The 13,469-nt window shown below is 43.5% G+C and overlaps 1 protein-coding gene across 1 annotated transcript in view; it reads left to right on the forward strand.

The window, feature by feature from the left end:
• LOC110498192 (MAM domain-containing glycosylphosphatidylinositol anchor protein 2) overlaps positions 1–13,469 on the forward strand; it is a 184,163-nt gene that overhangs the window by 168,262 nt on the left and 2,432 nt on the right. Inside the window, exons 13-16 of the mRNA XM_036955189.1 lie at positions 2,132–2,287; positions 7,319–7,483; positions 12,352–12,482; positions 12,975–13,074. Of these exons, the coding sequence (XP_036811084.1) occupies positions 2,132–2,287; positions 7,319–7,483; positions 12,352–12,482; positions 12,975–13,074 (552 nt within the window). The remainder of the gene's footprint in view (positions 1–2,131; positions 2,288–7,318; positions 7,484–12,351; positions 12,483–12,974; positions 13,075–13,469) is intronic.

A 13,469-nucleotide genomic window follows, 5' to 3' on the forward strand; every position in this document is an offset into this window, starting at 1 on the left:
TTTATTTCTGCTGGTTTTCTTTTTGAAAGAAAATATGGCCAACATGATCCTGACCGGTCTATTGTTTCAGCCCCTCGGGGTCTTATCTGCACTATCTGCTATAGATTCTAAGAAATCGTTAGGCGCTGACAATCTGGATCCATATTTACTCAAGTGTGCGGCACCTATCATTGGCAACTACAATCTTTTTTAACTGTTAACAAAACTCTTTCTAGAAATCAATCTGGCTTCAGACCTAAACACAGTACCACTACGGCCACTGTACGTGTTGTAAATTATATTACTAATGCCCTAGATAATAGAAAGTACTGTGCCGCCTTGTTCATAGATTTGTCTAAAGCTTTTGACACTGTAGACCATGCAATACCTTTTGGTAAACTGTCGTTAATAGGACTAAGGATAGAAGTCAGGCTGTTAGAGTTGACGGCGTCCAGTCGGAGCCATTGGAGTTGGTTAAAGGGGTCCCACAAGGTTCTATACTTGGTCCATTACTGTTCACTCTCTACATAAACAACATCGGTGATGAGATAAGAAAGTGTCAAATTCCTTTATATGCTGATGACACTGTCATGTAATCTATCGATTCAACGGCTGACCAAGCATTATCACTATTGGAGACAGATTTTAAGATATTACAAGGGTCTTTTATACAGCTTAAACTTGTTTTAAATTAAAATAAAACACATTTTATAATTTTTAATAGGTTCAAAAAGTTGGTTGAAAATACACTTGCGATTACGAGTTTAGATTAGATCGAATTAATCAGGTCTCTGCATATAAATACTTAGGGATATGGTTGGCTGATAAACTGTCTTTTAAAATGCATGTTGATGAACTTCGTAAATGGCTAAAAATCAAGCTAGGCTTCCTCTATAGAAACAGGACATGTTTGTCCTCTACAAAGAAGACAAATTGTGCAAGTTACTTTTATTTCTGTTCTAGATTATGTGGATATTATCTACATGCATGCTACAGCATCAACACTTAAATCGCTGATGCTACTTATCATTGCGAACTTAGGTTTATTACGGGCGCTAGCTACAGAACTCACCACTGTGTTTTATATCAAAATGTGGGTTGGACTTCGCTGTCCATGAGACGAGAGCAACATGCCCTCGTGTTTGTCTATAAAGCACTTCTGAATAAACTACCTTCTTATTTATCATCACTCATCAACATTATAATTATAATTCCTAAAATCAGGTCTCAAACATGGATTACACTTGAGGCCCATGCGATTTCCACAGAGTTGGGTATGGCTGTCTTTTCCTGTTATGCTCCTTGCCTATGGAATAGCCTGCAGACTAAACTTAAATTTGAGACTCTTGTCCCCCTGTCGCCCATTTTAAACATTTATTGGAGGATTTGTATTTTTCTATTTCTTGTAACTGTTTCGGGTAATGCAAGTTCTTGTGCTGTTAGGGGAATAACCTGTTAGGGGAATAACCTGTTAGGGGAATAACCTGTTAGGGGAATAACCTGTTAGGGGAATAACCTGTTAGAGGAATAACCTGTTAGGGGAATAACCTGTTAGAGGAATAACCTGTTAGGGGAATAACCTGTTAGGGGAATAACCTGTTAGGGGAATAACCTGTTAGAGGAATAACCTGTTAGGGGAATAACCTGTTAGGGGAATAACCTGTTAGAGGAATAACCTGTTAGAGGAATAACCTGTTAGGGGAATAACCTGTTAGGGGAATAACCTGTTAGGGGAATAACCTGTTAGGGGAATAACCTGTTAGAGGAATAACCTGTTAGGGGAATAACCTGTTAGGGGAATAACCTGTTAGGGGAATAACCTGTTAGGGGAATAACCTGTTAGAGGAATAACCTGTTAGGGGAATAACCTGTTAGGGGAATAACCTGTTAGGGGAATAACCTGTTAGGGGAATAACCTGTTAGGGGAATAACCTGTGTGTAAACATAACAATCTGCCTCTGTATTGTTTGTGTTATCTGTGATGGTTTTGTCTTGTGTAGTTTCTTAATCATTGTACCTGAACTGTATGTGTAAACATGTATATGCAGGGCCCAGCTGTAAAAGAGACCTTGGTCTCAGTCTGGTCTTTGTTGAAATAAAGGTAGAATAATAATTAGATTTCTATGTCTTCTCTGCGTGTCCTCCCCATCAGGAGAGTTCCAGTGCAGCTTTGAGGACGAGGCCGTGTGTATGTTCACCCAGGACAAGAGGGATGACTTTGACTGGACCCGACACAGTGCCGCCACCAGAGACACCAAGTATACGCCCAACACAGGGCCCAGCAGTGACCGAGTGGGCTCCAAGCAAGGTTAGCACACACACCAATGTACCTTTACATGCATGCACACTCTCACCAACACAACACAACACTGTGCTCTCTATCTTTCAACCAATTTCTCCATTCTGTTCTGCTCTCAAGTAGTTGTAGAGCACTGCACAGGTCTGAATTTTAAGCCCAAGCCCTACCCATGCCCGCGACGCAACGTTCAGGCCCTACCCTAGGCCTGATTGCTTCGGCCAAATTTAAGGCCCTGACCTGCCCAAAACCCCAATTCAGAATTATCTTCCTCCATTAGTAAATCCATTAGCTGCTCCTCTCTGTCTGCCACTCACTCCCTGCGTGCAGCTCACTCTACATGCGCTCTGCTCATGGTGGCTCTGAGTCTGTGAGTATCCATAGCAACGGCTCCACATAGGCTGCTCTTGTTTTAGTGATACCTCAGCCCTTCTCCTTCCCTAGTTACTGATGAGAAAACAGGCCCTTCTCCTTCCCTAGTTATTGATGAGAAAACAGGCCCCACCTGTACACTAGTTATTGATGAGAAAACAGGCCTTACTCACATCATGGTCAATGTAGTTGACATGTAGTTGACATTGATCATGATGGTGTACAATGATGAGATGATGATAAGGTACAACTATAGTAAATAGTCATGTCGCTAAATCAAGTCACTGATTATTTTCATAACGTTGGTACTTTCTCAACTCTGGTCGCCAAATCTATAGTTGTCAAATTAATGAATTTCTACTCGTGTCTAATTCCATTGAAAATGACTGATTTCTAGTTGTTAGGTCACAATTAGAATTGTTTGTTAGTGACGGCCTGATAGAAAAACATAGAATCGTTTTTTGTTTGACACTGAAATGACAAAAGGACGACCTCAGTCTGTAGCTTTAGCCAGGCCAGTGTACCTGGGTGTTTATGTGGAAAACATTTCAAGGACATGAATGGAAACCATGTTTTAAACTTTGTTTGAAATGTACTTCCTATTCTCTCCATGTTACCTACAGTACTGATAACCATGCATACAATGCTATGGGATGTGAGACATGGGATGCATTCCCGAAAAGAATCAATAGATCTCTTTCTTAAAACAGTATTTTCACAAAGCAACACAGAAGTCAACATAAGGAGTACAATACAATGCGTTCTGTAACTCTGAGAAGGCCACTTCTGGGAAGTGTTCATGGTTCTTGCTGTGTACAGTGTTGCCATGGGGAGGAGGGAGGGTGGTTCTGAGAGATTGTTTCTGGTGGTGAGCCTCCAGCAGGGCCGGGAGGTCAAGGACAGTGTTCAGGTTTTGTTAAATCGTCATGTACACATGATCTACGTGAGCACACAGTGCAATGAAATGCTGACTTACAGGTTTACCTCTCAATAATGCAACAACAATAAGTGAATAAAAGAGGAATTAAAAGCTCAATGAATGAAAAAAGGATAAACAATTTGCAAAACATATAATGCAAGAAGGCACACAAACGGATTGAAGTGCTGAAGGCTAATAAATACAGCCAGTTTAGCTGAAGGCTAATAAATACAGCCAGTCTAGCTGAAGGCTAATAAATACAGACAGTTTAGCTGAAGGCTAATAAATACAGCCAGTCTAGCTGAAGGCTAATAAATACAGACAGTTTAGCTGAAGGCTAATAAATACAGCCAGTCTAGCTGAAGGCTAATAAATACAGCCAGTCTAGCTGAAGGCTAATAAATACAGCCAGTTTAGCCGAAGGCTAATAAATACAGCCAGTTTAGCTGAAGGATAATAAATACAGCCAGTTTAGCTGAAGGCTAATAAATACAGCCAGTTTAGCTGAAGGCTAATAAATACAGCCAGTTTAGCTGAAGGCTTGTAAATACAGCCAGTTTAGCTGAAGGCTAATAAATACAGCCAGTTTAGCTGAAGGCTAATAAATACAGCCAGTTTAGCTGAAGGCTAATAAATACAGCCAGTTTAGCTGAAGGCTAATAAATACAGCCAAATAAATACAGCCAGTTTAGCTGAAGGCTAATAAATACAGCCAGTTTAGCTGAAGGCTGGGAATTATGGGGAGGTGGGCGGTCAGGCTGTGTGTCCACAGCGGACGGTAGTCTCAGAGCAATGTATCTTCACTACTGTCAAAAGTTTTAGAACAGCTACTCATTCAAGGGTTTTTCTTTATTTTTACTATTTTCTACATTGTAGAATAATATTGAAGACATCAAAACTACGAAATAACACATGGAATCATGAAGTAACCAAAAAGTGTTAAACAAATCAAAATATATTTGAGATTTGAGATTCTTCAAATAGCCACCCTTTGCCTTAATGACAGCTTTGCACACTCTTGGCATTCTCTCAGCTAGCTTCACCTGGAATGCTTTTCCAACAGTCTTGAAGGAGTTCCCACATATGCTGAGCACTTGTTGGCAGCTTTTCCTTCACTCTGTGATCCAACTCATCCCAAACCATCTCAATTGGGTTGAGATCGGTTTGACTGTGGAGGCCAGGTCATCTGATGCAGCACTCCATCACTCTCCTTCTTGGTCAAATAGCCCTTACACAGCCTGGAGGTGTGTTGGGTCATTGTCCTATTGAAAAACAAATGATAGCCCACTAAGCACAAACCGGATGAGATGGCGTATCGCTGCAGAATGCTGTGGTAGCCATACTGGTTAAGTGTGCCTTGAATTCTAAATAAATCACAGACAGTGTCACCAGAAAATCACCATAACACCTCATCCTCCTCCTCCTCCACCCCATCTCATCCTCCTCCTCCGCCCCATCTCATTCCCCTCCTCCGCCCCATCTCCTCCTCCTCCGCCCCATCTCATCCTCCTCTTCCGCCCCATCTCCTCCTCCGCCCCATCTCATCCTCCTCCTCTGCCCCATCTCCTCTTCCTCCTCTGGCCCATGGCCTCCTCCTCCTCCCCATCTCATCCTCCTCCTCCGCCCAATCTCCTCCTCCTCCTCCTCCGCCCCATCTCCTCCTCCTCCTCCGCCCCATCTCCTCCTCCTCCTCCACCCCATTTCCTCCTCCTCCTCCACCCCATCTCCTCCTCCGCCCCATCTCATCCTCCTCCTCTGCCCCATCTCCTCCTCCCCATCTCATCCTCCTCCTCCGCCCCATCTCCTCCTCCCCATCTCATCCTCCTCCTCCGCCCCATCTCCTCCTCCACCCCCCCATCTCCTCCTCCGCCCCATCTCCTCCTCCTCCTCCGCCCCATCTCCTCCTCCTCCGCCCCATGGCCGCCTCCTCCTCCGCCCCATCTCCTCCTCCGCCCCATCTCATCCTCCTCCTCCTCCTCCCCATCTCATCCTCCTCCTCCGCCCCATCTCCTCCTCCTCCGCCCCATCTCCTCTTCCTCCGCCCCATCTCCTCCTCCTCCTCCACCCCATTTCCTCCTCCTCCACCCCGTCTCCTTTTCCTAATTTATTCCTCCTCAACCTCTGCCTCATCTCCTCCGCCCAATCTCCTCCTCCTTCTCCGCCCCATTGCCTCCTCCGCCCCATCTTCTCCTCCTCCTCCACCTCGACCCCATCGCCTCCTCCTCTGCCCCATCTACTCCTCCACCCCCATCTCCGCCCCTTCTCCTCCCCCTCCTCTCTGCCTGTGTCTCTATGGGGTGTAGTAGCCATGATGGACATCTGCAGTGCTGCGGGGATGGCTGTGACATTTCCTTTAGAGAGCGGGCAGCATTATGAAATATGAGTGTCTGTCACTACCTGCCCATCGACGTATGCCTTAAGGGAACTAGCAGTAACCATTCCCCCAATGTACAATCTCCCGCAATGCTATCCACTCGTTAAATGTCAAAAGCCCCAGCCGTTAAAATAAACCAATTAATCGGTGATACATGTGTTTAAGTGTTTTAGAGCATGTTACGATGGATTATGTCAGAAATAATGCATTGCTTTTAATTATCCAAGGCATTACGATGAAACACATGCGGCTCACAGTTTCCCAACATTCCTTGATCTTTTTTTATCTGATTGGTATCCACGGAGAAGGCTTGTATTATGGATTGCACTGTATACAAGGTCAGACAGAGAATTGCAGTGCAGAAACCTTTCCTGATACCAGAACAGTTTATGGCCTGCTAACGGCAGTGCCTAAGCTGCAAACTTGTAGCAGTTATAATAGAGAGATGAACTCTGCCGTTTGGTTTAGAATTCTGATGTTCTCTCCATTGCAGTGGAACACCAGCACATCCGACCTGGGTTCAAATAGTATTCGTTGTCATTCAAATACTTTTATCTTTAGCTGTGCTTGCCTGGCGCAATGAAACCAATCATTCAAAAAGTGCAAAGCCAGCCCTTCTGGCATTCGAGGCAGACTTAATGAAATGATCAACGTATTTGAAAGTAGATAAATATTAATGGAACCCAGGTCAGAATCACAATACCATGGCAGGACAGAGAGGGTTACCATGGCAGGACAGAGAGGGTTACCATGGCAGGACAGAGAGGGTTACCATGGCAGGACAGAGAGGGTTACCATGGCAGGACAGAGAGGGTTACCATGGCAGGACAGAGAGGGTTACCATGGCAGGACAGGGGGTTACCATGGCAGGACAGAGAGGGTTACCATGGAAGGACAGAGAGGGTTACCATGGCAGGACAGAGAGGGTTGCCATGGCAGGACAGAGAGTGTCACCATGGCAGGACGGTGAGGGTCACCATGGCAGGATAGAGAGGGTCACCATGGCAGGATAGAGAGGGTTGCCATGGCAGGACAGAGTGTCACCATGGCAGGATGGTGAGGGTCACCATGGCAGGACAGAGAGTGTCACCATGGCAGGATGGTGAGGCTCACCATGGCAGGACAGAGAGGGTTACCATGGCAGGACAGAGAAAGTTACCATGGCAGGACAGAGAGGGTTACCATGGCAGGACAGAGTGGGTTACCATGGCAGGACAGAGAAGGTTACCATGGCAGGACAGAGAAGGTTACCATGGCAGGACAGTGAAGGTTACTTTTGGGGGTTTTACATACAATATGTTGTGTTGTTCGGTCAGTGTCATTGTTTTACCATCATACAGGTTTCTACATTGACTGTCATTGTTTTACCATCATACAGGTTTCTACATGTATATCGAGACGTCTCGACCACGCCTGGAGGGAGAAAAGGCTCGACTGTTGACCCCCACTTTCAACGTCGCCCCCAAAAGCCCCTATGGGACTGTGACGTCCTCTCCAACCTACTGCTTTGGTTTCTACTACCATATGTATGGGAAACACATAGGTGAGATGCCTGGGTGCCAGCACACATGGCATGTATGGTATAAGGATGAATGCAAATGGTGCACTGTAGCTCTTTTATCGGGCCAGTCTATTTAAGCTTAGAGGGAGTGTGTTTGACCTCTTAAATATATACCTGCTAGCTTTCAATCAGAATCCACTTGCAAGCATGTCAAATCAAATTGTATTAGTCACATGGGACGAATACAACAGGTGTAGGTAGACCTTACAGTGAAATGCTTACCTACGAGCCCCTAACCAACAATGCAGGTTGAAAAAAAATATGGATAAGAATAAGAAATTAAAGTAACAAATAATTAAAGAGCAGCAGTAAAATAACAATAGCGAGACTATATACAGGGGGGTATCGGTACAGAGTCAATGTGCGGGGGCACCGGTTAGTTGAGGTAATATGTACATGTAGGTGTAGGAGTTATTAAAGTGACTATGCATAGATGATAACAACAGAGAGTAATAGCGGTGTAAAGGTGGGGGGGGGGGGGGGGGGGGGGCAATGCAAATAGTCTGGGTAGCTATTTGATTAGATGTTCAGGAGTCTTATGGTTTCGGGTAGAAGCTGTTTAGAAGCCTCTTGGACCTACAGTAGACTTGGCGCTCTGGTACTGCTTGCCATCCAGTAGCAGAGAGAACAGTCTATTACTAGGGTGGCTGGACTCTTAGACCATTGTTAGGGCCTTCCTCTGACACCGTCTGGTATAGAGGTCCTGGTTGGCCGGAAGCTGGCCCCAGTGATGTACTGGGCCATTCGCACTACTCTCTGTAGTGCCTTGCAGTCGGAGGCTGAGGTGTTGCCATACCAGGCTGTGATGCAAAATGTTCTCGATGGTGCAGCTGTAGAACCTTTTAAAGATCTGAGGACCCCTGCAAAATCTTTTCAGTCTGCTGAGAGGGAATAGGTTTTGTTGTGCCCTCTTCACGACTGCCTTGGTGTGCTTGGACCATGTTAGTTTTTTGGTGATGTGGACACCAAGGAACTTGAAGCTCTCAACCTGCTCCACTGCAACCCCATCGATGAGAATGGGGGTGTGCTCAGGCCTCTTTTTTCTGTAGTCCACAATCATCTCCTTTGTCTCGATCACATTGAGGGAGAGGTTGTTGTCCTGGCACCACACGGCCAGGTCTCTCACTTCCTCCCTATAGGCTGTATCGTCGTTTTCAGTGATCAGGCCTTCCACTGTTGTGTCGTCAGCAAACTTAATAATGGTGTTGGAGTCGTGCCTGGCCATGCAGTCATGTGTGAACAGGGAGTACAGGAGGGGACTGAGCATGCACCCCTGAGGGGCCCCTATGTTGAGGATCAGCGTGGCGGATGTGTTGTTACTTACCCTTACCACCTGGGGGCAGCTTGTCAGGAAGTCCAGGATCCAGTTGCAGAGGGAGGTGTTTAGTCCCAGGGTCCTTAGCTTATTGATGAAATTTGAGGGCACTATGGTGTTGAATCCTGAGCTGTCGTCAATGAATAGCATTCTCACATAGGTGTTATTTTTGCCTAGGTGGGAAAGGGAAGTTTGGAGCACAACAAAGATTGCATCATCTGTGGATCTGTTTGGGCGGTATGCAAATTGGAGTGGGTCTATGGTTTCTTGGATAATGGTGTTGATATGAGCCATGAGCAACCTTTCAAAGCACTTCATGGCTACAGATGTGAGTGCTACGGGTCGGTCATTTAGGCAGGTTTCCTTAGTGTTCTTGGGCACAGGCACTATGGTGGTCTGCTTAAAACATGTAGGTATTACAGACTCGGACAGGGAGAGGTTGTAAATGTCACTTGCCAGTTGGTCAGCGCATGCTCGCAGTACACATCCTGGTAATCCATCTGGCCCTGCGGCCTTGTGAATGTTGACCTGTTAAAGGTCTTACTCACATCAGCTGCGGAGAGTGTGATCACACAGTCTTCCGGAACAGCTGGTGCTCTCATGCATGTTTCAGTGATATTTGCCTCGAAGCGAGCATAGAAGTAGTTTAGCTCGTCTGGTAGGCTTGTGTCACTGGGCAGCTCTTGGCTGTGCTTCCCTCACCTATCCACCACTTCCCTGTTCGCTACCTCCCTGATGATTAGATAAAAGTGTTTGCTTACCACTCAAGTTGTACACACACCTTTCTTTTTTAATTTGACAACCACTCAATAACACTTCAATGCCAGAATATCCGAAGCACCCTGAGCGTTGGTGAAAAATGGAAATTGAGCACACTATTTCATTTTTTTTTACAACCATTCTATTTGAGTATTAATAACTTTGTCCTCCGTCAGATTATTTTCAGGCTCCCCTGAAGGTTGTCGTCTCACACCCCTGCTCTCCTGTTGGCGCAGTGTCTTAATCAGACAGACAGTTGCACTTGAGCGATGGGTGTGACCCCTGACCTGCAAGACACGCTTGTAACCACAATTTTCTGCTCCACAAAGCTGTCGCGATTCTGAATAGGACGTGTCAACCTAGTCCATTCAGGTCTCAATGGGCCCTCTCTCTCTCTCTGCTCTCTCAGCCTCAGCAACCAGCAGCCAGAGCCAGAAAGGGCTGACGGCTTGTGTCCTAACCTGTCTGTTTCCTTTCACTGCTTTCTGTTAGAGAAAGAAAGGTAACCTGCATTCAGAGCCTTTTTTTGATTCTGTGCAGAATGTGAGTGAGTGGGTGGTGGAGAGACTGAGTTCTCATTTGAAGTAGAGGGCATTTTGCAGGAGTCTGTTGTTGGTGTCATTGGATCATCCAGTAAGATCCACTTAAGTCTCCCATCACAGGGGAGTGGCATGTCTAGTTTGGCCTCTACATTTTTGCGGACTTTACTGTAGTATTCATTGTATTGTTTTTGCAGATGTGACTATAGTGTACTAAAGTATTTACTGTAGTGTTTTTGCAGACATTACTGTAGTATACTATAGTATTTACTGTAGTGTTTTTGCAGACATGACTGTAGTATACTATAGTATTTACTGTAGTGTTTTTGCAGACATTACTGTGGTATACTATAGTATTTACTGTAGTGTTTTTGCAGACATGACTGTGGTATACTATAGTATTTACTGTAGTGTTTTTGCAGACATGACTGTAGTATACTATAGTATTTACTGTAGTGTTTTTGCAGACATTACTGTGGTATACTATAGTATTTACTGTAGTGTTTTTGCAGACATGACTGTAGTATACTATAGTATTTACTGTAGTGTTTTTGCAGACATGACTGTGGTATACTATAGTATTTACTGTAGTGTTTTTGCAGACATGACTGTAGTATACTATAGTATTTACTGTAGTGTTTTTGCAGACATTACTGTGGTATACTATAGTATTTACTGTAGTGTTTTTGCAGACATGACTGTAGTATACTATAGTATTTACTGTAGTGTTTTTGCAGACATTACTGTGGTATACTATAGTATTTACTGTAGTGTTTTTGGAGACATGACTGTACTATACTATAGTATTTATTGTAGTGTTTCTGCAGACATTACTATAGTATAGTAGTTATTGTCATGTTTTTGCAGACATGACTGTACTATACTATAGTATTTATTGTAGTGTTTATGCAGACATTACTGTAGTATAGTATAGTAGTTATTGTCATGTTTTTGCAGACATGACTGTACTATACTATAGTATTTATTGTAGTGTTTATGCAGACATTACTGTAGTATAGTATAGTAGTTATTGTCATGTTTTTGCAGACATGACTGTAGTATTTACTATCGTGTTTTTGTTAGATTATCTTTCACATAGAACTGGGGGCTTTCTCTTTCTCTTGAGGAAGAAATATGTGGATAATACTGTTGTATTTACTAAAGTATTATACATTATACTATACTAAAACATTCTTCAGAGTTTGTCTGGAGGCCGGAAAATGATTTGTACACTGCATATTAACCACAACTAAGCCCAAAAAGAAAGCCCAACAATAATTTCATACCTGAGACACAATCACGTATGTCTTCTCTCTTGTGTGAGAATACTCGGGAATAGATTTCCTAAAGTAAACTCATTTTTAGCTGAATTCTTTTATTGTTTTTTTTTTAACCAAAAACTAAAATCACCCCCAAAATGTTTGTGTAGTGTATTCTACAGTTTACTGCAACATTCTATTGTAAGCACTACAAGATTGAGGGATACTACAGTGTGGAGTAAAGTATTCTAACTTATCAACCGGGTGGTTTGAGCCCTAATAGCTGATTGGCTGAAAGCCGTGGTATGTCAGGGGTAGGACAAAAACATGTATTTTTATTGCTCTGATTACATTGGTAACCAGTTTATAATAGCAATAAGGCACATAAGGGGTTTGTGGTATATGGCCAATATACTACGTCTAAGGACTACAGTTTACTCAAGTTTACTACAGAATTCCCTAGAATCAGGGGCTTTCTATAGAGTACTACTATAGAGTACTTCTATAGAGTACTGTAGTATTCTATAATAAACTGTAGTATTTTTTCATGTGGGTCTACACATCAGAGCACACTATTTGGCATCACCTCGTTTGCACTGAAAAGAAACATACAAGATTTGACTTTCATGATCATCACTTGACAAGTGAATTATATTGTCAAATGAATCCATTGTGATACATTCCACTCTTTCAGTAAAAGCCACCACTCAATAAGGGGAGGTTAATGTGTAGACCCCTTGAATCATTTAGTATTTGCCGTAATGAGCTGTTATGTGTTTTATTTTTATCAGGTCAATTATTAATAATTAAATAAGTATAATCTATAAATAAAGGAGATGTGCTACTGTGACGAGGCCATAGATGATATCAGACTTGGGCTCAAATTGGACTTGAAATCTTTCAAATACATAAGCTGTGCTTGACTGAGCTTCCCTGGCACAATGTTGTCCTTAAAGAGCTTGATGTTTTCTCCTCTAGGAGCGTTAAATGCTTACTTACGACAGAAGGGCCAGTCGGGCGCAGACAGTTCCGTGTGGACCCTGGTCGGGAACCAAGGAGACCGATGGAAGCAAGCCAAAGTCAACATTCACCCAACAGCCTCTTTCCAGGTGGGTACAACTCTATGGGAGGAGCAGTGGGTCATCAATGCAGAACTACGGTGGCCCTAAGGTGCAAAGTACAAAACTGCCTTCATATGTGCTTCCTCTCTTATTCCGATGTCTTATATAAGCATTTGTCTTATATATTTTTGCTATATGCTTCACAGAATGAGTCATTATTTGTATTATTTTTTAAAATTGTATTTAATCTTTATTTAACTCGACAAGTCAGTTAAGAACAAATTGTTATTTACAATGACAGCCTACCCCGGCCAAACCCTAACGATGCTGGGCCAATTGTGCGCTACCCTATGGGACTCCCAATCACATCCGGTTGTGATACAGCATAGAATCGAACCAGGGTCTGTAGTTACGCCTCTAGCACTGAGACGCAGTGCCTTAGACTGCTGTACCACTCGGGAGCCCATTTGTAGCAGGAAGACATTTAAGCAGTTGGTTTTAACTTGTTTTGTCTTTGTCTCACTTATCCTGTTTTGGTAGTTGGTTCTGGAAGGAATTCGGGGTCCTGGGATAGAAGGGGATATCGCCATTGATGATGTCACCATTGAGGAAGGAGAATGTAAAGACCCTCCACACAACAGTAAGTGCTTTTTTTGGGGAGGGGGGGGGGGGGGGGGCATGACCTATACGTCAACCAGAACCAATCAATCAGGAAGAGGCCTGCCTTATAACGTACGTTTATATCATTCCTCTTCAGGAACTATAAATCAAGGACTGAATCTGGTATTGTTAGTTCTTCGAAAAACAGGTTTACTCGCCGAGAGTATAAGCCACTGTATTTTTGTTTCAGGCATCGTCAGTGAAAATACATTTTAGAGGTTATGAAGAAACGGCTGCTTCAAAAATATTATGCATGCCAGAAAATTGTACTATCTGATGATTGGCCTAAAAATAAAAATAATTTTGTGCAATAGCTAATTTTTATTCCCTCATTACTTCAATTGGTAATGCCTTTTAAAATTATGTTAACTATCC

This window comes from Oncorhynchus mykiss, chromosome 19 (assembly GCF_013265735.2).
Source record: "Oncorhynchus mykiss isolate Arlee chromosome 19, USDA_OmykA_1.1, whole genome shotgun sequence".
Taxonomy (NCBI): domain Eukaryota; kingdom Metazoa; phylum Chordata; class Actinopteri; order Salmoniformes; family Salmonidae; genus Oncorhynchus; species Oncorhynchus mykiss.